The sequence below is a fragment of the Bos mutus genome, chromosome 19 (assembly GCF_027580195.1).
Source record: "Bos mutus isolate GX-2022 chromosome 19, NWIPB_WYAK_1.1, whole genome shotgun sequence".
Taxonomy (NCBI): Eukaryota; Metazoa; Chordata; class Mammalia; order Artiodactyla; family Bovidae; genus Bos; species Bos mutus.
The window spans coordinates 11970993-11988511 of NC_091635.1; the positions used below are offsets into that span (position 1 = coordinate 11970993).

Sequence of the window (17519 nt, forward strand, 5' to 3'; positions counted from 1 at the left end):
CCTAAAGGGGCAGCTGTTGCCAAACCTACTGCTCAGCAGACCCTGCGCTAGGCTCTGCCTCGGACTCAGTCCTTGCATGCAGGAAGATTCCTTGTATTGATGGGAACAGAAGACATATTTAGTCCCCATCCAGCAGAGACTGTGGGAGCCTGGGGTGGTGGTGGTTGTAGCAGAGAGCGTGGACCTAGCTGTGTCTGGTGGCAAGCCAAGACTTCCCCAAGGAGGGGACATTTGAGTGGGGCTTTGAAGGATGACTTAGAGTTTGCTCAGGGGAAAGCAGGGCTTCCCAGGTGGCGCAGTGGTAAAGAATCTGCCTGCCAATGCAGGAGACGTAGGAGACTTGGGTTTGATCCGTGGGTCAGGAAGATCCCCTGGAGGAGGGATGGCAACCCACTCCAGTATTCTTGCCTGGAGAATTCCATGGGCAGAGAAGCCTGGTGGGCTACAGTCCATGGGGCCTTTAAAGAGTAGGACGTGCCTGAGCACACACACACACACATACAGGGGAAAGGACTTCAGTTAGCTTGTTGATTTGTCAGAGTTTCCCCCTTCCAGCTGGATAAAATATGTCAAGAAAACATATTTAAATGACATAGCTGAGTTTGAAAGCTAAAGCTAGCAGGGACATTTCCAGGTGATAGAAACAAAGAGTTGAACTCGGAAACAGGAGTGGGAGCTAGTACCAAAGCCAAGTGGGGACCAGCATATGTCTTAGAAGCTTGTTACAGTATTTTTAATGTAAACATTTTTTATCACGAAGACTTTCAAATATACACAAATCATAGAATAATGTAACAGGTTTCCATAGAGCCATCACCCAGATTCATCAAAGTATGACTAGTCTGGCCCAGTTTCCAGACTTGGGGGTATTTTTTACTTTGAAGATTGTGCAGAGCAGATTTGGGTCCCTGTGTTTTTAGTTGATCACCAATATCTGGGTGATTCAGTTTCTGCCCGGGGCAAGCTCCCTGATTTCAAGCTATATACCCAGGCTGATGGACAGTTTTTCCATCCGTGAAAAGACATGGCTTCCTTGGTTCAGCATTTTAGCAGGGAGCCGAGTCTAGCTCGTGCTTTGTACAGGCCTGGGAATTCCACCCACTTCCACAGACAGGCATCTGTTTTCAGGAATCCCAGCAGAACCAAGTTCCAAACTGCTCCTTAGGGAAGCTGTCATGACCCAGGACCTGCACAGGACACAGGTTACAATTCCCACTGAAGACAAACCCAAATTCAAAATGAACAGAGCACACAGGGAAACCCACATTTGTGGGAGAGAGTCCCCCAGCTCCGAAAATGGGGAAACCCACTCCTAAAGCATTAGAACAGACTCATTTGAAAGGACTTTACGTTAGGTATGTTTAACACTCAAAGCTCTAAAGAACGAGTAGAATTTATAGGACTAGAATAGCACATTATTTAAAAAAAAAAAAAAAGATGTTTAAAAGCCCTAAACTCGAAATTCCAGAGTGAAAAATATAAGTATTAAAATAAAACATAATTAGATGAGTTAACAAGTAGACTAGACCCAGTTGAAGAGAAAATAAGTGAATGAGAAGCTGGATCTGAGGACACTGCATAAATGCAACTCAGGGGAGCGGGGAGTGAGAGTGAGGGCTGTGCTGGCTCTGGCGTGAATTTTGTCGTGGGGAGAGCTAAGGTGAGGGGCTGGGGACAGCAGGTGGGGTCTGATGGTGTGGAGCATCTGGGTTTTGTCTGGAGGCAGTGGGGAGCCAGAGAAGATAGCAGATCAGGGCTGGTCCCTGTAAGGTGTGTGCATCAGGAGGGTCACGCTGAGGCTGAGTGTGCGAGCAGATGGAGGGGGAAGCTGGGAGGCAACTCAGGGCTGGGGTTTGTGGCATCACGAGGAAGGGCTAGGATTCGGGGGCAGGGGACAGAGGAAGGGCCAGCTCAGACTGAAACCAGACGGCGCCTTTGCTTTGGGACTGAGTCTCCCTCCCCACTTTGCTCCCTCCCAACTTCGGCCAGCCGGGCAATATCCTCCAGCTTTGGCAAAGACTCAGGTTCTGCAGGCAAAGTTGGGCAGCCCCTGTGGCTGTCCCCTCACGGCCCTCCTGTCTGAAGGGATGCTGGAGAACCTCTCTTCCTGAGGCCTCAGTGGCCAGCCTAGGGTCTATATCCTGAGCAGAGTCTGCAAGAGGTGTAGTCCCCCTCCTTCCTTCCTCTTGAGTGTGATGGGTGTCCAGGCACCGATCGGGGGGTGGGCGCTGATCTGGGTCCTCCTGGTCATCTTAGCTGGCCTGGGCCTCCATCCTCCATATCCCATGGGCAGGCATAGCCTGACCCCCACCGCCCCTTGCCTGCCTGAGCTCCCTCCCTGCCCACAGGATGTGGAGGATGGCGAGTCTCCTTCCAATAATAAGTTGGTCGGATCCGGATTTTGTAAAAATAACCCTGGTCCAGCCCAGGCTGAGGTGGGGCTGGGTACGTGCTCCAAGGCCATGGTATGGGAGTCCAGGGCTCCCCCAGTGTAGACCTCACCCACTCCTGCTCCAGGACTACCTCCTCAGCAGCCCCAAGGGATGGGGTGCAGGGAGGGGGGTGGTGGTAGAAGGGTTCCTGGGGCTGCCTGCCAGGGCTCAGAGCTCTCAGTGGGGGTTGCTCCGAGCTGTGGGTGCTGGCCTCCTCAGCAGGCCCACCGGGAGAAGGCTTTCAGCCAGCACCACGAGAGGTGGAGGGCGCCAAGCCCTGATGACTTCCTGTTGGCCCTGCGAGGAGGAGGTGGGACTTCCTGGCGGTCCAGTGGTTAAGACTCTGCGCTTCCACTGCAGAGGATGCAGGTTCTGTCCCCAGGGACCTAGATCCCACAAGAGTCGTGTCCGACTCTGTGACCCCATGGACTGTAGCTCGCCAGGCTCATCTGTCCGTGGGATTCTCCAGGCAAGAATACTGGAGCGGGATCCTCCTCCAGGGGATGTTCCCAATCCAGGGGTTGAACCTGCGTCTCCTACATTGGTAGGTGGATTCTTTACCACTGTGCTATTCAGGAAGCCAGTGCTGGGAGGCAAAAAAATTAAAAAGTGGGAAGGGGCATCGCCCATCTTGCAGAGGAAGCAGCAAGGCTCAGACCCAGCTTCTCCTGGTGAGCCAGGGGCTCCGACTCCTCCCACACCGCCCTCCGAGGCCCTGCCCCCTGCCTTGGCTCCCTGCCTGTGGCTCCATTGTCTGGGACCTGTGGGCTCAGCACATGTGAGCTGACGGAGGGCATCCCCACACCCTGACCACAGGATGTCCTCGTGCTGGGAAAGCCATCCCTGCGGAGACCAGGGGTGGGGCAGCCACTCTGCCCAGAAAGCTCTCCTCGAATAAACAGACTATGGGGTTGGCGGTGGTGGGCCTGGGAAGCTTCTAGCCTGGGCTGGTCTTTATTTTCACCAGAGCTTCCTGCTGGCTGGAGAAGGCTCTGGCCCTTTCCTGGGACATGGGTCACCTGTCCAGGCCTTTGCCCGTGTTGTTCCTCCCGTCGGGAATTTGTTTTCCTCTGGTCCCTACCTGGTTGTGTTCAGGCCTCTCTGCTGGCCTGTGACATCCCTGAGGGCCAGGAAAGGTCCTTTCTCTTGTCTCCCCTGAGCAGAAGGGGAGGGCTGTCAAGATGGATTGAGTCTTCCTGCTGACCTTGGACTCCCTTGTCCCCAAGGGGAAGGCCCTGAGGAAGAAGGGAGGCCAAGGTCAAGAGGGTTGCTGTGTCATCTTGAGCAATTTCCTCCACCTTCCAGTGGCTCCGGCTGTAAAATGGGACTCGGTGCCCTTTGGCAGGATGAGGGTGGGGAAAGGGTGCGGCTGCTCCAACAGGAGTCCACCTGCAGTCCTGGGTGCCTCTGGCCACACAGAGCATGCACAAAACCAGTGGGGGAAGTGCCAGAGGGGTTGCCTTCCAGTTCCCCTGTGGACAGGAGGGTAGGGTTGGACCAGGATGGCTGGATGTCAGGCTGAGGCCTGACCCACCTCCTTCAGCCTCTCTGCATCCATCCAGTGGGGGCTTGTCTAGTGCTGCGGATCTCCCACTGCCCACTCACTAACTGCCAGAGTGCTGTGGATCTCCCACTGCCCACTCACTAACCGCCAGACCCAGTCCTAGGGGTTACGGCCTGGTCCCCCTCCCCATCCCCATCCCCTGCTGCTCCCTCCATCACCTTCCCAGCTTGCAGCCTCCTGCATCTTCCTGCTGTCCCTGACACACCCTGAACTTTCTCTGACCTTTGGAACATCAGCTGGGATCTTCTGCCTTCCCAGCCTGGCAGTCTGTAGTGTGATTTAGAGCAAGGACTTTGGAGTCAAGTTGGAGTATAAATTCTGCCTCAGCCACACACTAGCTGTGTGATGTCACTCCTTTAAGCCTCTATTGTATCTTCTGTGAGATGAAGATAATAGAATCAGATTGAGAGGATCTGTGCTTATGTCCAGGGTACATCCCTGGGCCTTGCCTAGAATAAATGCTCCATAAATGGTAACTGCAGTTATTATTAATGGTCAGCATTATGGCTCATTAACCATTATACAGTCATACGATTTGTAACTGATCTTTTGGTATTCTTGATTTTAAGTGTTATCATCACCACAGTAAACTCATATGGAGCCTTCAATGCCCATCTCTGGCATCACTGCCTCCAGAAAGCCTCCCTTCACTGTCTTAGCAGAATTTAGCCCTACTTGCTGGTTCCTTGGCATTTTAACTCTTTAAGCTGGGCAACCCACAGATGAGGTCTGCTCCCTGGTTGGACAGCGGGGGCAACTTCTACTCTAATTTTTTTTCTGCCCACTCCCCACCTTGCAGAGACAGGCATAGACTGAACGAGTCTTCCTTCTTCCCTAACATGTGGAGTCCTCAGGAGACTGCAGTCTCTTTCCTACCCCTATTCTGCTCTGATCTCAGGCAGATCCTGGGAGACAGACCCAGCAGGAATAATTCTTTTTCTAGATACGAGGAAATAATTTCTACCTTGACTGATCTACACAAGGGCCCTTTGTCGACCAAGGTTGACCCACTCTGGGCAGGGCGTGGCATTAAGCACTTTACAAGCATTATCTCAGTAGTGCCCAGAGCTAGCCGGGAGTTGCTATTTTTATCTTCATTTCACAGATGAGGAAGTTGGCACGCCGGAGGTGGCTTAGACTCCTGAGAGTTGATTGTTAAATTTTCAGGAATTGTGTGAGCTTGTTGTTAAGCACAGACCGTTGTTAAAAACTAAATTACATCAACTTACAATTAAACAACATATTAAAAACAAAGGTAATAAACACTCAAGATTCATCACTTCCTAATTATTTTACTGCCTTGTATGTATTATCTGCGTTCTTTAGGTTATTTATGTCTGTTGAATCTGGATGGTAGACTCATATACAGCTCTGTGGAACTGCGTATCTCTTCTCAATTCTGATCAGTGACATCATGTTGGGAGTTTGAAATCAGGCCACATTGGGAGTATTTGCACCATGCAAACTGGCAACACTACTCATCAGGGCCCGCCTCCCCCCGCCTTTTGGAGAGACAGTTGCTAAACATTTATCAGCATACCATGGAATGAGGAACAGAGAGGTTGTGACCTGCCCAAGGTCACCCCGCTGGCAAGGAACAGAGCTGAATTCGAGCCTGGACAGTGTGTCTGGAGTCCAGATTCTTGCACTTCTCTGCTGTGCTGATTCTGCAGCAGGCCCGCATCACCCAGTTGGGATTACAAAGTATCCTCACACCATACACACTCTCTGTCTTCCTCCAGAGGATAAGAGACAGTCACGTGGCCCCAGCCTGCCCTCCTCCCTCCGTCTGTCTCTTCTCTTAGGGGCGCAGGCCTGTGAGGGACCAGCCAGCCCCTGTGAACGTCCAACTTGGCGGTCAGAGGCCACCCTGTCTGCTCACCCGGCCTTTGTCTGGCCATCTGCCCGTCAGCTGCTGGTCCGCCTTCCAGGAGGAGGAAATCGGGGGCTGCCTCTCTGTGTGACCTGGCGCCTACCCGGCCTTGCTGGCCTCTTCATCCCACCTGGGACCCCCAAGGCCCCTCCCATCCTGCTAGAGCCATCCCCATGGGGTCCTCTAAGACTCTGCTGCTCTCTTGTTCTGGAAGAACAAAACCAGGTCACCTCACGCCTCTGCTCAGCATCCTCTGGTGTCTTCCTCTGTCACTAGAAGCCATAGTCACCTCAGTGGGCCACAAGGCCCTACCCCATCTAGCCTTTCCTCCAGGTCCCTCTACATCAGCTACTCTGGTCTCTGTTGTTCCACAAATATGCTAAGCCCACTCCTGCTCCAGGACCTTTGCATTTGTCCTCAATCTAATATCTGCATGATTCATCTCCTCATCTCCTCCAGGTCTTTGTTGAAATGTCACCTTCTCTGACCTTTCTATTTTAAATGTTTACGCTTGTATTCTTTTCTCTGACACGCTTTTCCTATCTCCTTTTTCTGCCCTTTTCCCCTCCTTAGCACTTGTCACCACCTGACATACTATATTCTTAATTTTATTGTCTGTTTCTCACTAGAATGAAAGCTTCAAGAGGCCAGGAATTTTCGTCTTTGTTGAATGGATGAAAGGATGGATGAATGAGCGAGTTATTGAATGAATGAATGAACAAAGAAATGACAATGTTCCTAACTGTTAGGAAAGCCTCTGTAGCTTACTGGGAGTTAGGGTGGTTGTGTGATTAGGCCAGCATGAGACCTGGGTTTCCAGGTTCAGTTCTGCCCTCTTTTGCTGTGTGGCCTTGGGCAGGTTCCTTTCCCTCTCTGAACCTCTTTTTTCAAATATAATAAAGAGAGCGGTATGGCAAAGTATAAAGAAGACTGGCTCGAGTCAGGCAGATAGGAGGTCAAATCCCCACTGGGACACTTACTGCCAGTGGGGCTCTGGACAAATCACTTCTCTCTGAGTGTGTGTGAGAGAGAAGTGAAATGGGACAGGGGTCAGAAGGACACACAAGATGTGATGCGGTGAACCCCCAGAACAGCCCCTGGTGCATAAAAGTGTTCACTGAATAAATCTTTACTCTTTTAAAAAGTGAAAAGCACTCAGTTGTGTCTGACTCTCTGCGACCCCATGGACTATACAGTCCATGGAATTCTCCAGGTCAGAATATTGGAGTGGGTAGCCATTCCCTTCTCCAAGGATTGAACCCAGGTCTCCCGCATTGCAGGCGGGTTCTTTACCAGCTGAGCCACCAGGGAAGCCCAAGAACACTGGAGTGGATAGCTTAGCCCTTTTCAAGTACCCGAAGGGCTCACCTACCGCTGAGCATTGAAGAGGATGTAGTTGTGTGGTCTCCTAACCCAACGGGGCTGTCCTGGCTCCCCTGGGCCCGGGGCCTGGCCGAGGCTGCCCCTCTTGGGTGGGGGCTGCTTCCTCAAAAGGCACTTGGTCTCTTGCTGGGTGATCTGAGCAGGTGGGCTCCGCCATGGGACCCTCCCATACCCTTGCCCCACCCCTGAAACTCTCCTTTCCCATGCAGTTTTCATCTGCAGCTTCATGGTGGCCGCCCCCATCTTCGGCTACCTGGGTGACCGCTTCAACAGGAAAGTGATCCTCAGCTGCGGGATTTTCTTCTGGTCGGCGGTCACGTTCTCCAGCTCCTTCATCCCCCAGCAGGTGAGACCTGCCCGGGCTTCCCACCCGGCATTCCTGTGCATCCCGTCCACGTGTCCTGGTTCCTCCAGGGGGTGGCCTGTCCTAGTCTAGACTGGGGTTCCAGCCTGTTGGGTTCAAGTGTACTGCGATGAGGGGGTCTTTGGGTACTTCGATACACTGGCCTTGCTGATGGCCTTTCCCTGTGCTGGGCTTGAGCTGAAGGACTCGTAGCCCAGTGGGACATCTTAACTCTCCCTGAGCTGGTTCTGATTTGCAGAGAATGTGAGAAAGAGGGGGAAGCAAGTCAGGCCAAGGAGTCAGGACCTTGGGTTCTAGTCTCGGCTCTGCTGTTGTCTTGCTGCGTGACTCTAGATACATCGCCACCTTTCTCTGGGCCTCACACAGTTTGCTCTTTGTCCAATGGCCAGCCAGTTCCCTGGATCAAAGTCCTCTGGAAATAAACATCAGTTTAACCTAAGGAAGATGTTTCTGACTTGGCTCCCACAGTTCAGGGTTTGAAGATCCCAGTTCTGTGGCCCATTCAACTTTGTGATCTGGAGAAACTTGCTTTACTTCTCTGAGCCTCAGTTTCCTCATCTTCAATAGGGGGATAACACTTCTCTGTGTGAAGGACTATTGTGAGAAAAAACTGAACGGGTGGATGTCCACACCCTGACACATACATGGAAGGTGTTCAGCACATTTTTATTTCTGTTCTTTCTTCCAAAGAGGAGATATGTTGCTCTGATAGGTAGTGAGTGTCCCATCACTAGGGGTGTTCAAGCAGAGAAAGGACAATCACATGATGGCTATTGTAGATGGAGATAGAGGAAGAAGGGGGAAAATCAGGTCTTATCCTCAGGGAGTTTTCAGCCTAGGGGACAAAAGAGGAGACCCTGGCCTTGGGAGCATCCAGGCTAGGGGTGGGAAGATGTGACAGGAGCTCCCACATTCAGACTTTCAAGATATGCAAAGTGCTGAAAGTCCTCACTGAGGAGAGACAACAGTCTTTGACATCCATATAGTCAGGGAAGACTTCCTGGAGGAGGTGGCACTTGAGCTGGGCAGGCAAGACAGGCAGGTTTGGCCTTTTGGTGAAGATGGCACGGGCTGAGGGAGCAGCCCTATGGAGGCACAAATGGTGTAGAGTGTTGACAGATCAAGGAGGAGAGTGCTTTGACTAGAGAGGAAGGCAGGGACCAGGTCATGGAGAGCCTTGACTGCCAATTTGGGAGGCCTGAACTTCTTTCTGGGATCCTGGGAGAGTCTGAAGAAGGGAAGGGTGAGTCAGATTTACATTTATGGAGAGAAGGTTAGAGGTGAGGGCAGAGAGAACTGGTAGATTTGGGGGTTCCAGCTTTGCTTCATGGGGCAACTTGAAGGAGGAGGGTCAGGTCAGCTAAGCTCCAGACCTACAGCATCAGGTAAAGTCTGATGGCCACAGTCAAAACTGGGACTGGACCAGAAGAGGCTCCTGGGCCTCCTCTGGGTCTCGTCCTGCCCACGAGGCTGCCTCTGGGATTGACCAGTGAGTCTAGGACCATGATGTCAAGTCTGGGCACCGTTCCGGGTGTGTGGAAGGAAAGGAAAGCTGGGGAGAGAAGATGAACAGAGGCAGAGGGAGAAACAGACGGGTCACTCCCAATTCATCTCTAAATTCACTGCTGTCATGTTCTGAGTCCCATGGGGGGTTTTGGTGGACCTTGGCAATGTGATTCTGAAGTTAATTTGGCAGAGAAAATGCCCAGGAACAGCCAAGAGCATTGTGAAAATAACAGTGAAAGGGGCCTTGCCCCATTGGTTATCACAACATGGCTATTCTAACTAAAACAGCAGAGGGATAAACTAAGAGACTGAGGAAACAGAGTCCTCCTTTTCATGGAAGGATGAAAGTTGCATCTCAAATAAATGGTGTTGGGAGGACTGGCTGTCCATCTGGATGGAAGATAAAGTATGGTCTGTATTTCTAACCACACTTCAAAATAAATCCCAGATAGATGAAAGTAAAGTTAAAAGCAAACTATAAAAATCAACAAGAAAAAGACAAATAGCTCAGTAAAAAAAAAATAGGCAAAGGATAGTGAGAGGCAATTCCTGACGAAGATCCCCAAAGGGCAATGTATGTAGGAAGAGATGGTTCTCTGCTTCAAGAGTAAGGAGAGCACTGCAAATTAAAACAACAATGAGATGCCATTTCACACCCATCAGATTGGCAGCAATTAAAAAGGCTGACAGTACCAAGTGTTATTAAAGCTGCTGGTGGGAGTGTAAATTGGGAGAGCCTCTTTGGAGAGCAAAGTGGCAGGATTTTATAAAATTCTGGGTATACCCCAGAGCCCTGCCTTCTACTTCGAAGTATATGCCGAAGAGAGACACTCCACCTCATGGACACGAAGTGATGGGTGCATGCAAGGATGTTTGTCGTAGTTTTGTAATAGAAAAAAAGAGACAGGGAGAGAGAAGACAAATAGTCTAAATGATCATGACTAGGGGGATGCCCAGATAGAATGGGGTGTATTCATGCTATGAGATTCTTGGCAGCTAATGAATGAACGAGATCTACATCAACCAGCTGAAATGGGTTTCCAAAAGATGAAGGGAAAAAAAGCAAGTTGTGGGACAAGATGCATGGAGAAAAACATGGTCCTTTGATTTTTTTTTTTTTAAAGCACACAGGGGGCACTAAATGTTGTCCCCTGATATGTGTACATACAGGCAAAGGTAGAAGTCACGACAGATGCACAAGATACCCAGCTCCAGCGGGAGGAGTGAGGATCAATGGGATCCTTTGTCAAAGAGGCCTTATCTGCCTGCTCTTGTAACCGAGGAGAACAGGACATCATTCCAATTTTCTTTCTCTTTCTAAAATAAACACAAAAGAAAAGAGAATATATATATGTATAGTTCTGGGATGGACTAGCCCTTCCTGAGCAAGATATGAAATTCAGAAACCATTAAGGGAAAATCAGCAGCTGGGACAGCATTGAATTAAATAACACAAAATAAAGCTTCTGTGTGATGAAACTCCCCGTAAAAAAGTGGAAAGAAAGATGATGGTGGAAAATATTTGCGACCTATCTAATAAACATCAATTCCCATGATATATAAGAAGCTAACAGAAACCACTGCAAGACAGACAAAGAATCCAACAGAAAACTAGGCTAAGGCTGTGAGCAGCTGATTCCCAGGGAAAGAAGCACAGGCAGGGGCCGGGGAAGGAAGACAGTGAGAGGGTGAACGAACTATGGAAACGAGAGGCACAGAGAGGGGTGGGCAGGACCAGCGATGGGAGAGAGGGCTGGGAAAGAGATGGAGAAACAGGGAGACCTGGAGGAGGGTTGGATGTGGGCGATGCTGGGCCGGATGGGTGGGCAGGGTGGGGCCAGGGGAAAATGACCAGGCTTGGTTCTCAGGCCCTGGGCAGCTGGGGGGGATGGAGGGGCCGGCTCTACATCAAAGCGGGTAGGACCACTGGCAGCTGGCAGGGCCCCACCCTTCCCGGCTCAGCTGGGCTCTGCTCTTTGATGTGTGATGGGGGAGGGGTGCTGAGCCCACTGGGCTTGCCTTGCCCACTCCCCGTGTACACTGGGTCCTCAGTGCCGCCAGGGTCAGCCCAGCGGCCCTGTCAGGGATGGGACTCAGAGTGCGGCTGGCTTGAGGCTCCCGAGGTGGGGCCAGAACCCAGGGAAGAAGGCTCCTAATTGGTGGGGCTGGCAGTGGAGACAGGCTGTTGCTCCTGCCACACCTGCAACTCTCAGCCTGTGAATGTCCAGCTCCATCCCAGTCCTGGGCCCAGTCTGACCCACTATTCAGAGGTAGGAGCTGAGGCCTGGAGAGGCCTGGGGTGTAGTTGTTGCTCAGGCAGTGGTTGGGCTCCATCCTGGCTCCGGGGCCCCGCAGGGAGTGGGGAGCAAAGCGGGGACCAAGGATGAGCAGGCAGAGGAGCAGGACAGTCTCCCAGCAGCCTGCGCCCCTCCCCCACAGCACTTCTGGCTGCTGGTCCTCTCCCGCGGGCTGGTGGGCATCGGTGAGGCCAGCTACTCCACCATTGCGCCCACCATCATCGGCGACCTCTTCACCAAGAACACACGCACGCTCATGCTGTCTGTCTTCTACTTCGCCATCCCGCTGGGCAGGTGAGGGATCCGGGCAGGGTCCCCTCGGATTTCTGACCATCCCCTCTCCTTGATGTCCAGCTGTCTGTGACCTAAACATGCGGGCGGTCAGCGTTGAAAGCTGCCGGGACCAGCTCTGTGGCTGGCTGAGGGGGGTGTTGGGGTGGGACAGGGCTGGTGGCCTCCTAGACTGGTGAGCATTCCCTGACCCCCACTTCCCTGCCCATCCTTGCCTGACTACATTGTTTTCTCTGCAGCGGCCTGGGCTACATCACCGGCTCCAGCGTGAAGCAGGCGGCCGGAGACTGGCACTGGGCCTTGCGGGTAAGGACACCTTCCCCAGACCAGCTCTTGCCCAGGGTCACCCAGAAATTCGGGGACAGAGCCCAGGCCTGGCTTCCTAGCTTCCCACTTCGCAGATCTGGGCTCTTCTCCATGAACCCACTTTGAGGTGTTGGGGAGCCAGACTTGCCCCTGCCACCCTCAGGGGCCTCAGTCTGCGAGGACGAAGGAAATTCCAGGTTCATGGTGGCACTTCCTGGTTCAAGCTGGGGGTGGGGGGGGCACTGCGCCAGGGTGGGACTGAGACCAGACCTCTGTGTGGGGCCACTTCCTGTCCTGCAGGAGGATTCAGCACAAGTGTGCCAAGGCCCCAGGACGGTGCAATCAGAGGAAACAGAGATCCCCAGTCTAGCGAAGGAGAGGAAGCTTAAGACAAAGTGTTTTTTCCTCAAAAGCAGGAAGGAAGCAGCCTCCGTGGAATTTTTTGATGGGGGGTGGGGGAGACGGCAAATGGAAAGGAACTCCCCAGCCCACGGGCTCCCAGGGCTGGTGGGGGTGGGTACAGATTTCCCTGTTCTCATGAGCGGGTGGAGGAGCTGGCGGATTGGAATTCAGGCTCCCAAGATGTGCTCCTTCCATCCGGAAAGAGGCCTGGGGCCTTGGAGATTCTGTTCTTGACACTGGGCAGGATGCAAGGAAGACCCAAAGGGGCCCCGAGCCTCTGTTCTCCAGGGACCCCCATGCTGCTGCAGCTGCTTAGTCGCTTCAGTTGTGTCCAACGCTGTGTGACCCTGAGGACTGCAGCCTGCACCTCTGTCCGTGGGATTCTCTAGGCAAGAGTACTGGAGTGGCTTGCTATGCCCTCCTCCAGGGGATCTTCCCAACCCGGGGATCAAACCCGGGTTGCCTGCATTGCAGGCAGATTCTTTACTGCCGAGCCACCCACATGGGCCCCTCCCAAATGATCACCTACTTGATATATTAGCTGGAAGTTTCATGCCCAACCAGTCCCTTCTCAGTGCCCACCCTCCCCAGGGAGAGGAGCTGGCATGAGAAAGTTTCCCAGACCCAGGGAGGTGGGTAAGAGCTGGTATCTGGCCCCTGATCCCAGGAACTCCCCTTTCCTAGTTCTCATCCGCCCACCTACCTGTCTTCCTTTTGTACCATCCATCATCCATCCATTTATCCATCCTCCTGTGTTTCCATGTGTTAATTCATCCACCCAGCAATCCGTCCATCCAAGCATTCATCCATCTGTCCGTCTATTTAGCAATCTATCCTCCTTCCTTCCTCCATTCTGACCATTCCTCCCTCCTTCCCTTTCACTTTCAGTCCCCTCTCCCGTCCTACCCCTAGTCTGGACAGCCCGTTTGGAGCCCACCTGCCCTTTGTGCTAGCATCACCCCCAGTGGCTTTGCCCAGTCTGGAAGGCTGGGCAGATACGAGCCCAGAGGAGGAGCCCAGGGCCCAGAGAAGGCGTGGCTGGCCTGGTGCCCCTTCCCAGTGCCCAAGAGAGACAAAGACTCTGGGGCCCTGGTGTCCTAACGTGATGCACCCTGCCCCGCCAGGTGTCCCCCATCCTGGGCATGATCACAGGAACGCTCATCCTTGTCCTGGTCCCGGCCACGAAGAGGGGCCACGCCGACCAGCTCGGGGGGCAGCTCAAGGCACGGACGTCATGGCTCCGGGACATGAAGGCCCTGATCCGCAAGTGAGTGCTGCTGGGAGGGGTCCAGTGGGAAGAGGGAGGGGTTCCGAGATGAGAGGACATCCCCCCTTGCCTGCTTGGCTGGACTCCCTGGCATCTCCATTGTCGGCAGTGCTGAGACCACTAGTGTTTATAATTCCTGAAGCCAGAGCCCTTGGCCCCGGAGCCCGCAGGGAAGGCATCCGAGGCCTTCTGCCCTTGGGGGGAGGGTGTGAGGGAGGAAAGTCTGCCTCCTGGGCCCTGCCGTCCACAGGGCTGCCAGCCCCCGTGCTCATGTCGCTGCCCCGGCCTCTCTCCAGCCGCAGCTATGTCTTCTCCTCCCTGGCCACGTCGGCCGTGTCCTTCGCCACAGGGGCCCTGGGCATGTGGATTCCGCTCTACCTGCACCGTGCCCAAGTCGTGCAGAAGACGGCGGAAACCTGCAGCAGCCCACCCTGTGGGGCCAAGGACAGGTGGGGCCGGGCCCGGGGGTTGGTGCCAGGGGCCGGGCGGGGGTGGGTAGTGAGGGATGCGGTCAGCCCCCATACCCCAGCTTTGCCCCCTGACTGTCCTCTGTCTCTGCAGCCTCATCTTTGGGGCCATCACCTGCTTCACGGGTTTTCTGGGCGTGGTCACGGGGGCGGGAGCCACACGCTGGTGCCGCCTGCGGACCCAGAGGGCTGACCCGCTAGTGTGTGCTGTGGGCATGCTGGGCTCCGCCATCTTCATCTGCCTCATCTTCGTGGCCGCCAAGAGCAGCATCGTGGGGGCCTATGTGAGTGCAGGGGCTCTGGAGCAGGAAATGTGGGGGTGGGAGATGCCGCCCCCCCCTCCCCCACCGGAGGCTCCAGTCCTCTGTCCCTGCTCTGACCAGGGCTCTGGGTGCCCTTCAGGGCTGTGGGCCTGGCTTGAAGCCTGTAGATTATCCACAGATTTCTCAGGAGCCTGACTGCCAGGAGTTGGGGTAGGGGAGGCTTGTGGGGGGCTCCCTGCCAGCAGCCAGGGTGCAGGGAGCAGCCTGGGACCTATAGTGGGTAGAGCGCCCCCTGATGGTTGTTCTGGTCTTCCCCGACCCTGGACAGATCTGCATCTTCGTAGGGGAGACGCTGCTGTTTTCTAACTGGGCCATCACCGCGGACATCCTCATGGTGAGGCAGGCCATGGCTGACTGCTCAGGGCAGCTGGGGAGGGCGGGTGAAGGGATGGGAGAGCTGGCAGGACTTGAGAAGGGAGACAGCGGGGATTTTGAGGGGTCTGTATTGGGCCAGTGCCTGGAATCAGAGGGTTGAGCAGGCAGAAGGGAGGGATGTAGGGACTGGGTGCAGAAGGGTAATGTCTGGAGGACTAGGTTTGTGGCCGGGAGGCTGGCAGTGCCAGGCTGGCACCGACGTGGTGCTGTCTGCCAGCGCTCCGCCCCCAGGGTCTGAGCTCCTGTGGACTCTGCCCTCTCTGGCTCAGCCTGGGTCCCAGGCGTGCCTGCCCGATGCCTGTGGCTGGGCTGGGTGGACAGAGGCTGTCTTCACAGGGCCAACAATAGGCTCCAGACCAGCCAGCCAGGGACAAAGGGCTGTCTGAGTGGTGGCAGGGGTTTGTGTCCTTGAGCAGGGACAGGAGCAGTCTAGGAGGGACCTGGAGGGGCCTGTGGCCTTGACTGTGGCAGCAGTCTGGGGGTAGTGGTTTGAGATGGGGTGACATGTGGTCCTGATCTCAGGGATCCTCCAAGTTGGGGCCAGAAGAGGGTTGAGAGGAGGGTAATGTGGGGGACTGACTGGTGGTGGGGAGAGTGTCTGGGAGGTGCTGGGGGTGGGACCCTGGGGGGCAGGGAGGAGTAAGGACTCCTCAGGGGCCACCTTCAGGGCACCTGGGGTCAGCCTAGGAGGTCAGATTCGGCCTGGGTGTCGGGCCCCTGCCATCTCTCCTCCTCCAGGAAGCCTTCCTTGCCTCACCTGAGCTTCCCTGCAAATCTGCTTCACCCAGGGTTGTCTCTCCTGACTAACCCCTGACCAGCCCGTGGCTAGAAGGGTGGGAGGTCTGACTCAGCTCTGCGCCTCAGCATGGTGCCAGGCACGGGTGGCAGGGGTGGGGCGGGTCACTGCACACGTGGGAGTGACGGTCAGAGTGAGACTGAATCAAGTGTCCTTGGCGGTAGGCAGGACCCCTGCTCTGCCTCTACCCCCAGGGGCAGCCCCAGCTGCTGACAGGGTTTGGGTCCCAGGGAAATTGTGTCCCATTTTATTAAGTGTCACAGCTAAGTGACTAATTATTCCTGGAAACGGGGCCATGCAATCGAGGTCTCCCCTCCCCCCGCCCCCAGTAACTGGGTGCCTGGTGGGCACTAGCTGCTGTCATAGTCTGTCCACAAAGGGTGGGGTTCTGGGGCAGGGGGCTGCCCAGAGAACCCGCTGAGGTGGCTGCTGCCCACCCGCCGCTCCTCTGCCACCAGCCCTTCTGTCTGGCCTTGGCCCACCCGGCTTTAGAGCTGTGGCCCCCTTGTGGGTCAGGAGCTGCTTGGTCTAGGTGGGAGGGTGGGTTTGGGGGCCCAGGGGCTCCGGCAGTTGGTGCTGGGGTGAAGGTGGAGGTTCTTCCACTCATCCTCTTCACCAGCATCGCCCACCTCCGCCAGCCTGGGCCTCGGCAGGGCAACCAGGATGGGTCTTTCCCCTGTGGGGGAGGTCAGGGCAAGCCTGAGGCTGGGGTTCTGGCCCCAGGGCGGCCATGTGCCATCTCTGTGCCTTGGGGCCTCGGTTTGCCCATGACCGGTGCGCTTGGCTCCCTGCCAAGGGCCAAGGGCCAGGTGCTAAGGCAGTGTGGACTTAGGAGCTGGAGGAGGGAGTGGGGAAGAGAGAACTTCGTGTGAGGCCATGGGAGCATCAGAAGTGTCGGGCCCCCTGGGATGAGGCCAGGTGGGTGCGCCTGGCTCCCCTGGCCTCTGACCTGCCACCTCTTGCACAGTATGTGGTCATCCCCACCAGGCGGGCTACTGCTGTGGCCCTGCAGAGCTTCACCTCCCACCTGCTGGGGGATGCCGGAAGCCCCTACCTCATTGGCTTTGTGAGTACCAGGGACTGGAGAGGAGGGGGTGGGCGGGTGTGGGGGCTTTGGGAGGTGGCCCCGCCCTGACATCCACTGGCTCCCCCACCCCCCAGATCTCCGACCTGATTCGCCAGAGCACCAAGGACTCCCCACTCTGGGAGTTCCTGAGCCTGGGCTATGCCCTCATGCTCTGCCCCTTCGTTGTGGTCCTGGGTGGCATGTTCTTCCTGGCCACCGCGCTCTTCTTCCTCAGCGACCGTGCCAAGGCTGAGCAGCAGTGAGTTGGCAGCGTGGGTGGGGGTGGGCCTACTGCGGCTGTGACAGGGTGAGTGGGTGGGTTCACCTGGCCGACGAGGTCCCGCCTCCAAGAGGTGTGGCCTGCATCACTAGTGGGAGCCCACGGTGGCACCGGGGTTTGTGTGGTGGGTCTAGACAGAGTGTTTCTCTGAAATGAATGGTTTTCAGGGCTGGGACTCTGCTCCTTCGTTTTCCTCTCATCGTCTGACTTCTTTCTCCTCTCCTCTTTACTCCCCTCTCTCTCCCCCCTCTCCCCACTCCTGGGCTCTCCCACCTCCCCCTGGGGCTGACGAGGTCCCTGCCCAGCACGTCCGGCCCGCCGGCTCCCGCGATGCGATGCTCCAGAGCAGTGCCCGGGCCCGGCCCCGCTGATGTGCCACCTTGACCCCCGCCCGTCTCTCCCCCAGGGTGAACCAGCTGGTGATGCCTCCTACATCCATGAAAGTCTGAGGCAGTGAGTGCGGGCTGGGTGGGTGTTGGGGGCGCTTCTTGCAGGAGGGAAGGGGTGGGGATCTCAGAATGGGGAGC

At 55.3% G+C, this 17519-nt stretch overlaps 1 protein-coding gene across 7 annotated transcripts in view; it reads left to right on the plus strand.

The window, feature by feature from the left end:
- SPNS2 (SPNS lysolipid transporter 2, sphingosine-1-phosphate) overlaps nt 1-17519 on the plus strand; it is a 37467-nt gene that overhangs the window by 18044 nt on the left and 1904 nt on the right. Inside the window, exons 3-12 of one of the 7 annotated variants that reach the window (XR_011467922.1) lie at nt 7462-7598; nt 11562-11713; nt 11950-12016; nt 13543-13685; nt 13982-14134; nt 14247-14436; nt 14744-14809; nt 16614-16712; nt 16808-16971; nt 17276-17445. Coding sequence is in view for 3 of the 7 variants with exons in the window: in XM_005906705.2 (XP_005906767.2) it covers nt 7462-7598; nt 11562-11713; nt 11950-12016; nt 13543-13685; nt 13982-14134; nt 14247-14436; nt 14744-14809; nt 16614-16712; nt 16808-16971; nt 17399-17441 (1214 nt within the window). In the remaining 4 variants the exon portion in view is untranslated. Of the gene's footprint in view, nt 1-7461; nt 7599-11561; nt 11714-11949; nt 12017-13542; nt 13686-13981; nt 14135-14246; nt 14437-14743; nt 14810-16613; nt 16713-16807; nt 16972-17275; nt 17446-17519 lie in introns of those variants that run through there. The other 6 variants (XR_011467921.1, XR_011467923.1, XM_005906705.2 and 3 more) reach the window with 6 other exon arrangements.